This window comes from Lytechinus variegatus, chromosome 9, assembly GCF_018143015.1.
Source record: "Lytechinus variegatus isolate NC3 chromosome 9, Lvar_3.0, whole genome shotgun sequence".
In the NCBI taxonomy this organism is placed as follows: Eukaryota; Metazoa; Echinodermata; class Echinoidea; order Temnopleuroida; family Toxopneustidae; genus Lytechinus; species Lytechinus variegatus.
This window is the reverse complement of record NC_054748.1, coordinates 36,628,102-36,647,598: the sequence shown is the minus strand read 5'-3', so window position 1 is coordinate 36,647,598 and position 19,497 is coordinate 36,628,102. Positions and strand designations below refer to the sequence as shown.

Below are 19,497 nucleotides of genomic sequence, written 5' to 3'. Positions count from 1 at the left end.
CCAAGGAAGAAGTAGGGATTCTTGGGAATTCATTCAATAAAAGATATCTTGCATTGCATTATTACATGTACATGCCCCCCCCAAAAAAAAAAAAAACTTTCCAGTGATTTTCACTAGTTACAGTTAAAAAAAATACTGAAATGCATCTGTGATTGGCTGAATGCAAACTTGTAAGACATTTCATGAAATGCCCCCTGATATCTACTGAAGATGGTAACATACTGGTAGTGGATCTGGGGATTTTTAATGATGTTTAACAGCTTTCCCCTCAGCCAATCAAGTAATTATTTTTGTAGCCTGTATTAATACCGGTGAAAATGAAAATCACTCAAAAATCTGAAAAACTCCCTCTTGTGTTTCTAAAAGGAAACAAAACCTGAAAATATACATGTACATGTATCCCTATCAAGGCAGGATGTTGATTTGTTCAGATTTTTTTTTTAATTTATAGATTACTATCAACTGCCAACTTCTTAAAGGGTTTTAATTCAGGTTGTGGTTTAATTTAAGTTGAAAGACGTCAATTTCATATATACATGTCATGTTTATAATGAAGCGCACATACATGTACATGTACATGTATAAGGCGCTATCTTATACACAGTAATGCGAGTCCTCTTTATACCATGATTTTAGCAATGCGATGGTGTCTCTTTACACTAAAATAAGAAGGAAAAAAATGCCTGGTCACAATACTACAAAATTTAATGATCTTGTTCTCTCAGAGCATGTTATTAAATTGACCTTAATTTTTTCACCATTTCAAATTGACAACAGCCAAGTACAAGAAGATGTATTGTAACTGTAAACCAATAGTGACATTGGACACTATACAGTATACAATGTAATGTGGGTGCTCTAGTTATTTAATGCTTATTATGACAGTCGTACCTGTAAGCACAGTGTATTGTTTTCATATCGCTTGAACTTTAGACAGGAATGCCAGCGATGACAAGATTGCACTTCAAATCATAACACAATCTCTCTACATCAATCCAGGCTTGAGTTCATGAATGTTCACAAGTATACATGCATATGGGCAATTCCATGATAAAGTGGACATGACCATCAAATTTTAGAAATGGTCACACCTGAAAAAGTTTGGTATCATATTAAAGCTAAAAGACTGAATTTTTCAATTCTGTCCATAATAACGAAAAATTTGGTCCTTAAGATGCCAAATATGCAAATTAAATTAGCATAATTAATTTTTGTTTAAATGTGTGAAAAATGCATTAAAATTAAATATGTGTAGCAAGTGTTCCATTGAAAGATTCATAAAAATCTAAATGTGTTTTTCTGAGTTTTAGGGCTGAATTTCATAACAGGTTCACCAAAGTTCAAAATTTTCTTTGCGTTATGCTTCAGCGAACATTTAAACTCTCATGATAAATAATGTCACGGTGTTACAGTAAAAACTGATGTTTTTTAAATTTTATGAAAACTACACAAACAATATAAAAATCTTTTAGTGCCCAAATCATTCTCACATATAACTATCATATACAAGTACTTACAAGTTAATTAGTCAGTTTGTTAATTAATTAAAAGTTACTTAAATCATGTCACGGTGTTACAATAACTGTAACACCGTGACTATAACACCGTGACCTACATTGCTATTGCACAGAAAGCATAGTAGGTTCCTGCCAAATGATGTTTGTTGAAGTGACCAGCTGATTTCTGTCAGTTGGGATGGAGGCTTGGCTGTTTCCAGGAAAGGTATAAACAAAGAGACCATGGAGAAAACCACAAGAAGATGAAACCCATGCTTTTATTGCAGGTTTGGATGGGGGGGGGGGGGCACTTACATTGACGAGTGGATACCATGCGCGACCAAAAAAACACGTAAAAAGGATGTCCTTTTCACGATAGGGCACATTACGTACGTAACGTGATAAGGGTGTCAAAAACACGAAAATTATGAAAAAAGGGTATCTATTTCGCTAGGAAAATTACGTGTTAAGGGTCGAATTTGCGGGGATGATAAAACAAAATTAACATGTTTTATAAAGGATGTCCTTTTTGCCCCAACACTTCGTGTTTAGAGTCCGTTTTGCGCGAGGTGTAAAAGGTGGGGTCGTACTAAACCAAATAAGGTAAAGCCGACGACCGAAGGACCCGTAACAATAAAACATTCCTGTACTTGTTTAGGGGTTCATTTCAGGAATATTTGCCAAGAGTATCGATTTGTTTCCTATACTTGTTAAGGGTAGGGTTTCATACGCCAATACTTGTTAAGGGGTGCATTTTCAGAATATGGAAATTACGTGTTTAGGGTGCTTTTCGAGACCCCATGGTCGCGCATGGTATCCACTCGTAAATGGAAGTGGCCCCCCCCCCCCCCCCCCCCCCCGGGTTTGGATACATCAACGACAAGAATGACTGATGCACCACCATCTGAGGATGCAATCAAGATCGGAGACTGCATCTTGGTGCAGTATGAAGGTGCTCGGCAGAAATCGCTCAAATATGTGGCACAATTGATTGATATCCAAGACGGTGAATTTCATGTCATACACTATCATAAGAGTGATGAAAGGGGTACTCTTTTTGTTGCAAAGGATGTCACTGACAAGTATGGTTGGGTTGAAGAAAAACAAATAGTGAGAAAGTTGCCAGCACCTGTTATGGATAACAGAGAGCGGAACCACTTTGCAATGCCAATCCAGGAAGCAAATTAAAAAGGACTTCAAGAAATCTTACAAATTTCTATAACATCTTGGAAATTGAGCGAATATCTACATGCAAGTCTGTAGATGCTGTGTGTTAATTTTTCTTCCTGTAATTGTTATGGGCTCAACTTATCTTTGTATACGTACATGTACATGCATAATTACCATAAAGTTGCAATTAAAAGTATATATCAGTTTGCTGAGTGTTTCTATTAAGCTTTTTTTCTTTGTCTTGTAAAATTGTATTTCAATTAATCTGCATATTTACATTAAAGTTTTTCTGCATTAGAGAGAGTTCATAACTTTTTTGAGTAAAACTTTTCCCGTATCTTATGAATGAAACATGGGGGCCTACAAGAACCGTCACAGTGTTACAGTGTATATAGTTTTATTTTTTGTTGTTTTTGTTAGTGAAATTTTTAACTAGATTTTTCATCCTCATTAATTACATGTACTCTGATGTATGACATAAATTTTATTGATAAAAGATTGCTCAATGATACCTTTTAGATTACTATAGGTTAAGGAAGAATGATGTGAAAATTCTACATACGTTTTGTACATGCAGTTCAGAAGTCACGGTGTTACAGTCACGGTGTTACAGTGCATTTGTTTATAATATGTATCATCATTGTCATGTTTATTGATTATTTTTCTATAAACTACTTGGTTATTACTGTCAAGTCTCTACTGTATCTCAACAACATAATTTCTTTTTAAAATGTTCAGTAACTTCACAGAGTTTATTAAATGAATCAAGTACGAGAAAATGCATGTCCATTTTGAGTCACGGTGTTACAGTTGTAATTAATTATGCATAATTCATTAATTAGCATGAAGTTAAAGATTTTTGTTGTTGTTGTAGGTTACTTGTGATTAGAGTCATAGTTACATAATCCAATTTTTTTCAAAAGATAAATAGTTTGTTGGTATTCCACATTTAATGAGTAAATAGGTGTTCCAAAATGTCACGGTGTTATCGTGGAATTGCCCATATGTACTACTAGTACTAGTATTGCGCAACTACAGTTTGCTCTCTGTTTTAGATCTGAAATCTGGGATTTTATCCTTGTTATGATTGTGTAGCAAGTAGCAATTAGCAATTATCTTCACACATTTGTGTACATTTCTGTGAAAGAGTTGTGAATGAGAAAATATTGTACACTACCTTGTGCATGTACATGTAGATTAATATGGTAAACCACTTGAGACATACTGTATAATATGCTGTAGTTAAAATTAGGCTGCGTTTATGCGACCTCGACCCAGAATCATGATTTGAATCACCATTTGAATCATGATTCAAAACAGCAGCATGAATCACGATCCGACAGAATCAGCGTTTATACGACCATCTTTCTAACGCTGTTTCTCCCTGAATTCGGGCCGATCCAGTGCGCATCACAGTGCGCAGTTTGACCCAGGAAGTATAGGTCAACATTTTCGCACGTGTTTCTAACTTCACGTCGGCTGCTAGATTTTTGCTGCCGCCGGAGCTAACGCGCGATCGTTTGTGCAAGTGCACCGCTTACTCGGCTTCCGAAAAATAAATCTTTTACTTCCAGAATTCCGTGTATTGTACCTCGTATTGTTTTTGATCGGGAACCAGAAGGGGTCATCCTCCCTCCCACCTCCCGATCGATTTTTCTTGTCTATGATGGTCCTGTACTGGGCACGAATTCTGTTAATTTTGTCTCGACAGGCGGTGCCACATCTCCGTTGAAATCCCTCCCTCGCAAGCGCCGCTGAAAGGGATCGTCTTATTTCTGTGAATCCCGGTAAGGGATATGCTTGTGCTTCAGGCTGAGCCCAAAGCACAAGCAGAGCCCTGAGTTCATCGTCAGTCCAATTTGTGCCTTTGGAACTTGAAGAAATGATGGATGAAAACAATGAAATATACAAAATGACGCTACAGTACAACCCCGGGGTGTACAATACACAGAATGATAATTCATAAATGCACGTGACAATTGGCATATACAGGTACTAGTACACTGGCAATACTGCTACACGAAAAGTAAGCTGCATGCACGAAACACAGCGCGCGCCTTTGAGTCGAACCCGGAAGAAGCACGACACAATGACGTCATAGAATCATGATTCAAATCACGATATCGTTTATACGACCTTTTTCGTTCGTGATTCTACAGAAACGTCTTTCCAAACGCCCCTTTTTTCGTGTTTCATGTTTGTGATTCTAATCATGATTATATTCAATTTCGACTAAACGCAATCGTGATTCTGCAGAATCGTGATTTGAATCATGATTCTAATCATGATTCTAGGGTAAAAAAGTGTCGAATAAACGCACCCTTAGTACCGTTAGTCCTATAAAACTAAAGTTAAATCAGATAATTTATGGTATTCATTGTACTATACATATGGAAGTGTGTGTGAGTTAATTGGATTTTGAGAAATCCCTATTATTGGAGTCAAGTGGGAAGATGCAATGTTTGGAATACATGCAGTGTTCATTGGGAAAAAATTACATAAAGAGGCTCACAATAATTTTTTTTTACGTACATATGTAATTAATAATCAGGAAATTATTTTTTCTGGTATCGCATTTTTTTAAAGACCGCTACTGTGCTACTTAAAAAAAATCATTTGCGTTACTGATTTTTACATGTACATACATGTACAGTATGTCCATGTACATGTAGGACTGTACAATGCTTTAATAGTTGAGACAGAGCTTTTCTCACACGACCCAAAATTTGGTAAGCGAAATTATTTGAGCAAGTTTACATATTTCATTTTCTATGAATTTACATGTGGGGTTAAATATTTCAGTACACAGTAATTATGTTCATCAATCTCCTTTTTTTCCAGTTCTTTAAAACTACACATTTATGCCAAAAAGAAAATAAATTCAAATATCCATATCATATTATGCTCTGTGTAGAATTTCTCATCTAGCATGTATGCATGGGCTTGCCAGACAGTGTTGTAAAGCAATCCGATCATTTTTCGTTATCGTCAAGGATAACTCCAAAGCTTATTAGCATGCTTGATAGCTCGGGCAGACGTCTTCAGCTGATCCAATATAGTTTACACTCTAACCTGCAGGTCTAGAGATGGAATTTTATTTTTAGACCAGCTACATGTACATGTATCTACCTTTTGTTTTGTGGTCCAATAGTTGAAAAGCTCCATTAATTTCCTTGTGAAAATGATAAATTCGCGTCCATATAAATAACGCGCCACGCCAACAGTTTTTGTACAAGTAAGTTCACTATCTATACAATACTAAAATCATTTTCTTTCAATATGCTGGCAGTACTGGCTTCGCAAAGAAACAATACTTTAAAAAGTCTGGGGATTCCAGCCATTCACACCAAGCAGGACTTTTTCATCATATCATAAAAAAATACTATAAATATCATGAATTTCATAAGAACCTCTTTAATCACACAAAAAAATAATTATAACATTCAACATTTAGGTAAACATTATCACCATTTACTAGCCCATAGAATTGATTACCAGACCGACCTGAACAATTCCTTGAATTCCTTTTTTTTTGTATACAGGCATAATGTGAAGCTGGAACATGTCTACATGTTTAGGCGACCTTCAAATAAAGGTCATGTACATGTTTTACCTATTGGTGTGAATTTTCAACAGACCGAATTTGGGAAGTTTAATTTGAAGGTGTTTATGATCTGTAAAGTGCACATGTGCTTCATCTGACAAGGACACACCCCTCTCTTCTGGCCCCCTCCCCCAGCTTTATAATTGCATCACACCTTTAACATGTACAAATATTATAGTATAAACTTTGATATCAGGACCATAAACATCTGTTACAGATAATGTAAAGTTACTGAAAATTTTGATGCAAAGCAACTGATTTTTAAGGTTTACCAACCTCTGCAATTTTTTTATTACTTGCCACTGCCTTTATCAGGCAAGTTATAGTTTTGTGTGCACCTGAGACAGAATGGTCGATTTTTTTTTTGCTATTGCAACTTTTATATGAAAAGGCCCTGGTATTTTGCAATTTCCAGACCTTTCAACTTGCTGTGTGGCTAACATCAGATTCTCATACCAATAACAATTGTAGAGGCTTTTTGGGTATTAAAGGTAGTCTTTTCAGGAACCATTTTTGTATTTCCAGAAGCAAATTTGATCTATACTAGATGCTTTTTTTTTATTGATACTTTCTTTGTCAAGAAAGCTTGAATACTTAGCGACAGAAAAGTGTAAAACTTTTAATTCCTTGTAATGCTATTACATTTTAATATCAGTACATACTGTAGTTTTGACTTTGGGTCATTTGTGAGAAAGTTATTAACTATCTTTGTTTTCTTTTTTCCCCTTTAGATTCCGTGGACAAAGCTAAAGACACATCCAATATGTTTGGTAGGTACCTGTAGCCTACAACACAATAATTAGATTTGAAATATCTGTTCCCATCTTTCTTTGGGGGTGTTTCTTGAAGCGAATAATGGTTTTCACTGACTAATTTGTTCTGAACCAATCAGATGCAAGTATTTCAGTGGCTTATAACAGATAGCAGTGAAAATTACTTAAATACTATGTACAGTGTATTTGTTTCATGAAATGTCCTCCTGTTTTGCTGAAGAGAGGGTACATGTATTGTGAAACATGTTGGGCCTATGTCAACATGTAAATGACTACCTTGTCTGAAGATAATTGAATAGAAACATTGCCATCATGTGCTGCTGGCCTTGTAAAGTTCTTGTTATGAGTATTAAATTATGACATAAATTTGCTGTTAAGCACATGTTTAGTACCTTCATCTCTTAATTGGATTAGTTTTTAATTTCTTACCATCTCAAGATAATGGGTTAACATGATTCCCATGCGTACATTCATTGTTTTTCTCTCCATGTTATTGTTCTTAATTCTTATATGATGCAACCTTGAGGCATAGAGACCAACAGTTGCTTAAAATTGTTCAATAATTGGAGAGCATCCATATTAATTTGCACAAATGTGTGATGTTTTTAATACTAGATACAGAGCTGAGAACTAGTACGAGTTTTCATTAATTCCTACTATTTTTAAAAAGAAAATGAGAACAATTTTGATGGTTTCATGCAAAATTTATTTCTAAACTTTCAGTTTTATGTGTTGTCTTATTGTAGTTTAATACCAAAATACTGATTTTCAGCTGTAGAAATACTGAAATGTTCTTGTTCATATTGCTTGTTTGGAAAAAAAAATAGCTTTTTGAAATGTGGTATAGATTTGATTCCTGTGTGAAGAAATACAGGAGGAAACGTTAAGGTCACTGCACACCTTACAACTGTTCGCAGTCCTATTTTGGAACAAATCGCATTTTGCTCATTTTTTGAAAATGTGAATGGAATATACATGTATCATTTTATTTGAGGTTAAAATCAATTGAAAGAATACTAATATAACCATTTTGAAAGGTTGCAAGCTTTTATTTTGAAGTAAAGGCCAAATTAGTATCAAATCATAGCCAATCTTACGACTGATATGACGTCATTACGACTTTAAATTCGCTTTTATTTTGAGAAGGATGACAGCATAGTCACAAATTTGAAATAGGTATTCATACCATGATTTAGAACATTACACAGTAAGATATTCCAAGTCTCAATATTAGCATCAATTTCTACTACATTTTATTATGAAATCGGGTCGCAGACCAATCGTAAGGTGTGTGGTCGCCTTTAGTTACTGCACAATGTATCATTCTTCTCATCTAAATGCAAATTGAATGTGGGCAGTTTTGGGTAGTTCAAGTTGTTTATGCTCTGATGTAATTCATTCCATCTCCGGAGGGTATCTCATTGTGCCTTGAAATTGAATGATTGTTCAGAGAAAATGTTTGAGGTGATTGTACATGTAGGTTAAAAAGTCTAAGACAGAGGAGGAGAGATGGAGGGGGGAGCTGAGCTAAGGCGGGACAGGGAGAAGGGGGATGGGAAACGAGGGATATTGGTAGTGGGAGTCAGCCCTGGTGGAAATAAAAAGAATAGGTGGTTTCAAACTGCCTCGATCATAAGAATCCCTGTTAAATTATGAGAACTTTTTTAGGCTAAAAATACCCATTAATTATTCCTGCATTCACACCGCCCCGAAACATACCCTTCGGGATAGGTTCCTGAAGTTACGAGCATGTGCAGTATGGTCTGATAAGCAGGCAAGGCGCGATATTCAAAATACTAGCCCAGCAGCCACCCAAGGCGCCCGCGCCCAACGACACGCTGTGCTAAAAGTTCCCGTAAATTGCTTTCACATTGCCAAAATACCTGCGACCTTGGAAAAATCCCCGCGAAAGTTCTCGTAATTTCACCAAGTACCTAACTAGACTATTTAGCAAGTATTTTCTTTCGGGGAAATAATGCGTAGTTTGCTTTTACATTGCCAAAATAACTGGTATTTTCTGATTGGGGTAAATTTCCCGATCAGAGAATACCTGGAACTGACGAACTTTGAGGCAGTCTGAAACGACCTTATGAGAAACTTGATTCCTGCACTTTTTCAAGCAGGGGGATTTATTTCCAAGTTGAGTAATTGTTACGTAGTTTCTCATGAATTTCAACTTTGATAGTGTCAAAGTAAAAAGTATTAAAAAGTTCACTGAAATTAAAAATATGTGTCATATTCACAGCAGAAATAATGTTCATATGTGCAGTTCAGGAGAGAGAAATTTGATAAAAAGAAAAGATAGTGGTTTGTCCAACTTCCATTATTAAGTATAATAATTCTGGGCCAAATATTCCTTATTGTCTTTTTATTTTTGTTCCCAGTACTTGGACCAGGTGGAGCTAGAAATGGAGACATGTCGAGATCTCAGGAAAACAGAGAATAAACAGTCTTTGCAGTCGTAAGTGCCTATCATATTAGAGTGTCAAGCCATTTTAACCCAAGTGATGTTGTTAACCAACCTGAAGGGTGTTTCATAAAGCTATTCATAAAGTTACGAACGACTTTATGCACGACTGGAACATGTTCTTAGGTCATAACTCAATTATATAGGGATATCACATAGCACAAGAAAGGATCACCAGTCGGTCGTAAAGTCATTCGTATCTTATACCCCCATCTCACTAGATGGCGATTCCGCTGCGATCGTCAAAAATCGACAAAGCGTGGTATATCGTAGCTTGAACGTGGCTTGATCTTTTCAATCTTCTCCGTCGTTCCTTGATCTTTTCTGAAGCGGCAAGGATCGCCACCATCTTCCTGGTCGCCACAAAATTTTGAACATGTTCAAAACTTACGTAGCGAGATCGCGGAGGTGCTAAAGCGCATCATAATCGAGTCAAGAGCGTATTACAAACTACATATTCGTAGCTGTAACGAAGCTCCAACGCACAAAGCGTAGTAGAAGCGTATTAAAAGCGGCACCAATCGCCCGTGTTTTTCAGGCCCGTTCCCAAGACAATTCTGCTACGCTGCTTCCGTTTATGAGGCGACTGCCTTGCGCTCGACACGCTTCACACCGTTTCCACCACGACGCTTTCCCTTTGGGTGGCATGTGGCATACGTTCTCAGCCCGCTGCAGGCATTCGCGTTGCACTTTTGCTGCGCCGCTGATGACTGGCCAGCGATTGAGCAGCGACCGTCTGCGCTGCTATGAAACAACGTGCCGATGGTAGCGGATTATCACATTTTCAACAGATTACGAGGCGACACCACGACGTTTTCAAATATACTTCCCAGAAAAAGGACCAAAAAGGGAAGCTGCCCAATCTGTTATGCCGGCGATCCAAGAGGGAGCGAACAAGAGGTTATGGTGGTGGTAGAGGAGGAGGAGGAAGAGGAGGAGGAGGAGGAGGAGGTATAGTAGGAGGATGAAAATCTAACTGCTGAGCCAGCTTGAAAGAGAGAAAAAAAAGACGCTCGCATGTCTTGATGACGAAATGGGTTACCTCCGCAAAAATATATAAATTGAATATGTTTTGAAAATAGAATGAATTCTAACTACAGTGACAGTAAACAATATTAAAATTTTAATGATTCGATCACTAATGTATTGATTTGGAAAGCACACTTTATGGGGATTCTGGCATTGTGCCCCCCCCCCTCCCCTAATGAGTGCTCTCACATCAGTAGACTACTTCTTGAAAGCAAATTTGAAAGGAATTTACCCAACAATTTTGAGTGACAAACTTTTTGGGAAAAAAAATTAACAAAATATAACACATTTTTATGCTCTTTTATGAATTTCTGGATGCATTCCTCATATTAACTATTAGGCTCATCGACATCTTTTGAGTGAAATTTTAATATATATTGTATATTATGACTTAAGTGACAGCCAGGATCGGACCCAGTATCTTTTTGGCCTCCTCCTTCTACTGTCCTCGTATCAGGTCCTCGTATTCAACTTCTAACTGAGTTGTTGTATAATGTTAAGATGTATAAGTCCAACCAAATTCTGGACATCCATCTTGGTCGGAGGTTGGCAATCGACTGAAAAATGTCTCATGTGCCGCGATCAATATGCCGATTGCTTGAAATCGTTTCAAGAGCCCATCATGAACGTAACACAATCGTTCCATTCGTAGCACCACCGTACCGAGGTCCTAATTAGCGTATGGGCCTCGTTGTACGGTCGCTTTGATCGCAGAAGCAGCGCATCACATCTGCCTCAAATCGTGGCAAGAGAGTGGCAGCGTCGTACTACCAGCGTATTACCATCGCCTTCAGCGCAGGTCCGTCGCAGTGAAGTTGTAGTGCAATCGCCTCGCAGGCTAAAAATAGAATTCGAGGACGATTCTGCTACGCTTTGCGGGATTTAGACAGATCGCCATGGTCACCATGGTCGCCATGATCGCCATCCTAGTGAGATGGGGGCCTTACGAACACCTTTATGAAACACCCCCCTGATAACAACAACAACATAACAACCAACTTGATATAAAACAACAACATCACTATTAAAGAAAGTGATCTTTTTTGGTGTTAGTTTTTTTGCAAGAAATAGCTTATTTAAACTTGATATTTACAGCTGAATAGAATTCAATTAGGCTGTATGTTTATTTCATAGTGTAGTAGGTTTCATGGTACACCATGTATGTTTCTTGGGCAAGTGTTGGTCCTTAAAAGGACCACCCAATCTCGAAGTTTCAACAAGTGTGTTCTTGTCGTCCTCAGGAGAATGAGCAAAGTTTGTAAAAGCAGGCCTTATATACTCTGTCGAAGTTCCGTCTGCACAATCTGCATGTTTATTTCATGTTTTTCATTAAAGAATGTGGCAGGTTGATTTGATGTTATTCTACAGCTTGATGGTAATGTGCTTGAATTTGATAATCAACCCACTTTATCCATGGATGATTTCATTTGTAAACAATTCAGGGTAAAGGGATTTTGCTAATGAATTTATCCTGACCACAGAACAGTCCAAAATATCTATTTAAAAGGGGGCAGAAACTTGGTGGCTCATGGTGAATCCCTCCCCCTTAAATTCCCTGAGTCCCGGAAAATGAGTCTCTGAAATTCCTATAGGGTCCAACATCTTCCAGATATCTTTGTCTTGTAAATAATCACACTGTATTATTCAGTGTTAGATTCAATGTGACAATAAAATTCATCTAAGATTTGAGTTGAAATTAGAAAAAAATCTGTGTGTAGTTACTATACGAATCACACTTTGGATCATGAAACTGTTGAGGATACTGAATTGATTTGAATTAACTTGTATTATGTGGAGCGTTGTGGCCCAGTGGATTAGTCTTCGGACTTTGAAACAGAGGGTCGTGGGTTCAAATCCCAGCCATGGCGTAATTTCCTTCAGCAAGAAACTGATCCACAATGTGCTGCACTCAACCCAGGTGAAGTAAATGGGTACCGGTAGGAAGTAGCTGTGTGCGCTATGAACGCCTAGCTTAGCCGGGTAATATAGGAGTTTCTTGAGCACCTACATGTAACAAGGTGGATATGTGCGCTATATAAATACCCTATATTATTATTTTATTCTCTTTAGAGCACCAAGCAAGTACGGATTCCCGGAGAGAGTTGTAGATGGAATGTATGTTCATGTTAACTCAATCATTGGGAAGTTCAAATCGGACACATTCCATGCAGATATACAGGTGGGTTCTATATTTGTAAAAAGTAGTGTAATGGTGATGATGACGTTGTTGATTGTGATGATGGTATTGCTAATCATGGTGTACTGATGGTGATTGTGTGTTTAATGGTAAATGTGTCAACGATAATGATGATGGTGATGAAAAGGTGATGATTTTAGTGATGTTGGCGATGGTGCTGATGGTGATGATGATGGTGGTTGTGATGGTGATGATAGTAATGGTGATGATGATGGTGATGGTGGTGGTGATGATGATAGTAGTGATGGTGATGTTCGTGGTGATGATTTGATATGTTGGTGGTGGTGACGATGATTGATGATAATAATTTATTATTGATGATGATGATGATGGTGATGATGATGATGATGATGGTGGTGGTGGTGATGATGAAGATGATGATGATGATTGATGATAATAATTTATTATTGATGATGATGATGGTGATGATGATGATTGATGATGATGATGGTGATGATAGTGATCTTGCCAATGCTGCTTCTGATGATGATGGTAACGTATACCTAAGGTCATAATGAAACATAGCAAGAAATCTTCCCTTCTTTGATCACCTCTTCTCTTAACTCCCGCACACCATCTCATCACCCTTCTTGCAACCATGATTATCCATCACACCGTAGGTGACATGTTTATGAAGGTGAAAGCAGCTACTTATGGTGTTTTTCCTTTACTCACGCACTCACTCGCATCTCCACCCAAGACTTCATCATGTAATTTCATACCCTCTCCCATTGATTGTAATGAGATGTGTTCATACTAGAATCCATACTTCTCTAATTTTCCAGAATACAGTACAGTGAAAAAGGTAGTAGTGTACAAGCTACCCCGTTTGCAGTCATGGTCAATCTTGACCACCATGATATCAAAGGTCAAATGTGCATGATAACAAAGGGATAAGTACCACTTAATAGTCCTTTATGATATTTATGGATTTAGTTTGTGCAATTTAGTTTAATACAGGGTGGAATACCATTATTAAGCAGCTGGACACTGGCGCAGTTGCTATAATCAGGAAAGAAAAAAAACCCACTAAATATTATGAACTTGGTTCTTGACATGCAAAATGTATAAAGGTATGCTTTTGTTTCCGTAAAACATATGTGCGTGTACCCTATACAATTCATTTTTATCCACTCTCACTGGCCCAACCTGTCTGAAAAGCGTGTTGGACTTTGTACCATTCTACTCTCGAAGCAAGTGCAAGCACTCCGTTTTTATGGGCAAAATCATTATAAGCATCCTCATGTAGATTGAAATGACATTAGTCACATGCCATCAGGCAAACCAGCTTACAGTAGACTGTATTGAAATCGTTTGTTTTGTTGAAAAAAACTCCCAGATACTCAGACAATATGTTGTGCATTTTGTATTTTTGATTGAAGAGGGCTTGATTTATTGCAACTACATTTCAACTGTCACACATCTCTTACATGGATGTGACATTGCACTCATTGAGTTGCAATCAAATGTAAACAATGTGATTTTCAACCTGGGAAAAATCACACGGGGATCGGGGCAATTTTGCCTCCTAACTACTCACGAGAGCCCTGAAAAATTGAGAAAAAATTACATACTGAAATTCACATTCACTGCAATGTTAAAGATAATCAAGTGTGGCAGATTTTAGAAGGTAGGTTGTAAAAAAGCTGCCCCTGAAAATGTGAATTAATTTTTCGATCTGTTTTCAGCCAGTCATGAGCATTTACATACATGTATTTAGGACGTTATACAAACTTTTTGCAATGCGTCCCTGATTTTCTTGAGAATCTTGCCACTCTGAACTTCACTTCAACTCGTGTGAATGACCCCATTGTCTCCGGCATATACTGTTTCACGCAATTCCATCCCCTTCTCATCGATTCTGGTCTGCTGTGTCCACACTTTAGCCTTTGAAATGAGCCACATTCTAGACCTTTGGGACAATGTCACCCCAGCAAATGCAAGGGGTAGCTTTTCACAATATCAACATAAATGTGCATGTCAGCACTCAAGTTCACCTACACAATACAACTCCAAGAAATTTGTTTATTCTGAAACGAGAATGAAGGGGGAGGGGGAGAAAGAAAAAAAAAGGACAATTCTTTTGATAACTGCATACATGCATATTGCAAGGGTTTTCCTGACTCAGGCCACAATGTACATACCATGTACAGTAGCAGCATTGTCCACTCATTAAATGTTAGAAATATGATATACATAAGGAAGGGGGGGTGAGCATGAATAAAAAAAAGCAGAACTTTCTTTGAAAGTTGCATACATGTATATTTCAAGGTTTTTCCTGACTTGGACTGTGTAGCTTAACCCTATCTAGGCCGGGGTATTTTGGGGGTTCATATGGCCGGGGGGGGGCCTCCCATGCCCCCCTTAAGATCTCGGCCGTCGACCGCGCGATCGCGCCGAAAATTGGCACGTGGGTTGCCTGGGACATAATCTACAAGATTGTATAGTAATTTATTTCATGCGAATTGCTATTAAGTGATTATGCTAATTTATGCGTAATTAGTATGCGAAATCATACGTTTTCCTCTAACTCCCTAAATAAAGCTCCAAATGTACTAATTTTCAGTATAGTATGGTGTTCTTAGCAAGTTTACATGAAAAAATTGCGATATCAAATCTTTTTCTTATGTATTATATTGTTATTTATGTATTTCCTTGTTTTTTGACCTTTTGTTTTTCATTGTTTTTTCAATGAAATTCGTTGGGGACTCTTCTGTGATCATAAAAAGCATAAAATAAATACATTTAGACCAGCAAAACTAGAAATAATCATGCATTTATGAATTTTGGTTGAAAACACAATTTGCATTGACTTTGTACACGAAATCACGTTTTTGAGCAATTTTTGGTCTGACATGCACTTACATAATGTTGCGTAATTTCGGAACCATGTACCCGGGTGACGCAAAATTGGTCTCAAAAGTTGCGCAAGACTTGAAAGTAAAAAGTCAGCGAGCGGCGCGGTCAAAAAATTTCGCGCTGCGAAAATATCGCGCGATTCGTTGAGGGGGGCCTCCGAGGCCCCCCCGGCCTAGATAGGGTTAAATGTCTGCTCATCATATGTTAATAATATACATTAAGCAAGGAGAGCTTGCTATTGATTGTATGCAGAATGCATTTAAAAATTTGATAGTCTGTCAACACAGACTTTTTATGGGAATAGTATACCTACCAAGTGGATATAATTGCTTGGGTGGGGGGGGGGGGGGTACATTCATATTACAGTACATGTAGTTGCTTGGCACATGCCTGACAAAAAAAGGCATTTGCTACTTTACAGATATCACATGCCTCTGATGTATTTTGATTTAGTGTCATGAAATGCAAACAACTAAAAATAATCATTTATAAAATATTAAAAGTTTAAATAAAAATGATCTAGGAAAAGATTTCTGGAATTTATAGGGATACCTTCCATGTATCAATCTTGATTATACAATTACATCTGGTTTAATATTAGAAATTTAGTGCATGTTATTTTTGTTAAGGATTTAACACAATTCACTTGATAGCAAACTCCTTTTCAGTTTCTTTGTGATAATCTTTTTGTAATATATGAACTGACTAATTATTTTTTGCAGCTATGTCACATACAAGAAGTAATGTTGATTATTGAAATCCCTATTATATGTAGTTGTTATCTTTTGAGATACAGGAGAGTTTACTCATGTTTAGTTTGCTTTAAACATTGTAGGTTATTTTGGTTTTGGCAGACAACATGAAAGTGTCTGTAAAACTAGACTAAGCAATTGATGTCAAACACATTACATGTTGAGAAATTGCAATGTATTGACAATACACTAGACATCCCTGGAAGCCTGATAATGCATTATGGGAGTCCAATGCATTGTTTCTCAGTTTCTTTCCTTTGTGCTGTATGGAGAATGAAAAGATCAAATTGAAGATTTGACCTCAAATATATTCATACAGAGCTCTACTTCTCATGAATCATGACTCTTCGCGCATCTTCTTTTTCTTACATTTATTTTTAGTGCTTTTTAATACTTTCTCAGATTCTCTTATTTTACATGTACATGTACATCTTCTTTATACATGTTGCTTGCTGGGCTCAGGTACTCCCCGTCCAAGCCTATGGGATTAAAGCATTTTAATATTAAATGGGTTAAAATATATATTCTGGAGCACTTTGTCCACTTTACCCAAGACTCACATTTTCTATGAGTCATTTGAATGCAATCTTTATTGGAATTTTGATTAAAATAACCCCTGATATTTTCCTTTTGATTTCATCATTTTTATTATTTGTCATCATCATGATGATCATCAATTTCATCATCTGTGATCTCCATCACCACCACCACCACCACCACCACCACCACACCATCATCATCATCATCATCATCACCATCATCATCATCATCATCATCAACATCACCATCACTACTATCATCATCACCACGACCATCACCATCATAATTCTTCTTGTCCTTTTTTCTGTCTTTTCTTCCTTCCTTTTTTCTCCTTTTACTATTTTTCTCATCTTCTATTCATCATCACCATCATGATGATCATCACCACCACCACCACCACCATCATCATTATCATCATCATCAACAACATCATCATCATAATCATCATCATCATGATCATGAGCATCATCATCATCATTCTCATGTTCTTTTTTCTCTTTCCTTCCTTCCCTTTTTTCTCCTTTTATTATCTTTTTCATCTTCTATTCTTCCATTTACTTTTCAGCTTTCCAATTGATGGTCCTTTCCCTCTTTTGCCTGATATTTGTCCAGTCTTTTCCACCATCTTTTTATTTATTCTTATGTCTCACTCTCTCCTCGTTACTGTCTTACGTTATCAGCCAATGTTACATACATGGATAGGTGTCCCTCTCCCCTTCAGTATTCACTCTTCCAGCCAATAATATACATGTACATGTATGTCAGGCAAGCAATAAACATACAATGCATGTCACATTATCTGGCATTATCAGAATAGACAGTGACACCGCCATCTTGTATGAGCTGCCCTTGAAAGTATATTGAAGTGGAAAGCTGAAACGCACCAACCAGGTGCCAGTCATTGGAACATGATAACACTTTAGATGTCATAGACTTCTTCATTTTGTATTAAAGGCTTGTTCAGATTTGACGGATTATTAATGTTTTATGATATCAAACACCAGGGCCCACTTGCTTGTATGAGAATTTAGTTTAGGTAATCGATCAATAGATTATTCCAAAGCTTGTTTATTCGGGAATTTCAAATATACAGTATTGATTTTCTGGTCCTTGTGATGGAGGGGGGGGGGGAGTATCGATGCTATTGACATGAACTGTTTCTAGCTGCTTTTTTTTTTATTTCGTGGTCTGCTTTCAAAACCATCTAAACTCCTCAATTTTTTTTGGACTTTGATCGATAATCCCTCCTCAATTTCAGTGATGAATATAGCATACAATGATACCCTACATGATATGATTATGGTTCACATGGAGGTGCAGTGCCTTGAAATGTGGGCCAAGGTCAAAATTCAAAAGTTGCAAAATGACACAATATTGAAAGTCACTGTTCTTTTCTCAGTGGTGATGAGTGAGTTTCTCAGTGGTTTCTTTTGTTTTCATGGACCTTAACATCAACTTGAACATGGAATTAAACACACGTCTGCACAAGCAAACACATAATAAAGAAACAAACATGCATGGGTGTTTCAAACCACGACTCAAACCATGTTATCTCACAGAACCATCACCGCAAAAGAAGGGGCTTGATTTGAATAGATTTTCATCTCTTTTTGCAAAGACAATTTAAGAATCATGTTCTGTAATGACCCTTCATGACTATTTCTGCTCGTTTTGCAGCTTTTCAATTCAGACCTCATCCAACACTTTTGAATCTTGCTGTTTTCGTGATGGCATGGTATCATTTAAAGAAAATTAAATGATCTTTTAAATGATGTAAAATATGCATTGTGTAAAATTGGGAGTTAGGAGAAATTAATGGCCAAACACAGATTTCTGCAACAGTGGATAACTGCAGACCTGCCAACCAGTACGTTTTTGCCCTATTTAGTATGTTTTTGCTACCAAAATATGGCAGTTTTCTTTTAAAAAAAAAGTAATTTATTGAGAAAAAATTATCTCTATATATGTCTCTATTTCATAAAACTTACACAAATATGGTTATAAGATCAATGTAATTTCAGGTAACTTGTTTTTTTTTTCTTCGATCATTTACGTTAAAACCAGGGTGAGATATATACATGTTTAATTTTTTTTTCATCTGCAAGAGCAGTGTGCATCTTAGCTTGCATGCAGCCTGAGCACCACGATGAGCGTGTGCGCCATACATTTTATTATGAAATACACTTTTTTGGGGGAAAAATACACATTTTATCACAGAATACACTTTTTCATTCCCAGAGGTTGGCAGGTATGGATAAGCTTCAATATTGCAGTAAATAGCGGTTTTCACTTGACATCGAGGAGAAAAAAAGAATATTCCCTATTTCATATCAGAAAATACAAAAGAAATAGTGAATGCATTACGTCATCAGTCTCCTCATTTGCATACCCACCATGCAGGATGTGCATATAACTGTTTTGTGAAATTAAGCAAAACCTTAAAATGTCATTTAAACTGGACTATTTTACATCCGATTTGATGAAATTTTCAGTGTTATGCTTGTCGAATTTTTCTCTTTTTATTCAAATCAACTTTTTGTTGGGATGGCCTTGTCCCTTAGGGAGTGGTGGGATCGAAAGCAGGTCTAATCACCTTTCGAGGGTCTATTC

At 37.0% G+C, this 19,497-nt stretch overlaps 1 protein-coding gene across 3 annotated transcripts in view; it reads left to right on the top strand.

The window, feature by feature from the left end:
• LOC121422140 (UHRF1-binding protein 1-like) overlaps positions 1-19,497 on the top strand; it is a 59,299-nt gene that overhangs the window by 15,974 nt on the left and 23,828 nt on the right. For all 3 annotated transcript variants that reach the window (XM_041617034.1, XM_041617035.1, XM_041617033.1), the window contains exons 3-5: positions 7,002-7,040; positions 9,428-9,504; positions 12,610-12,718. In XM_041617034.1, coding sequence (XP_041472968.1) covers positions 7,002-7,040; positions 9,428-9,504; positions 12,610-12,718 — 225 coding nt within the window. The remainder of the gene's footprint in view (positions 1-7,001; positions 7,041-9,427; positions 9,505-12,609; positions 12,719-19,497) is intronic.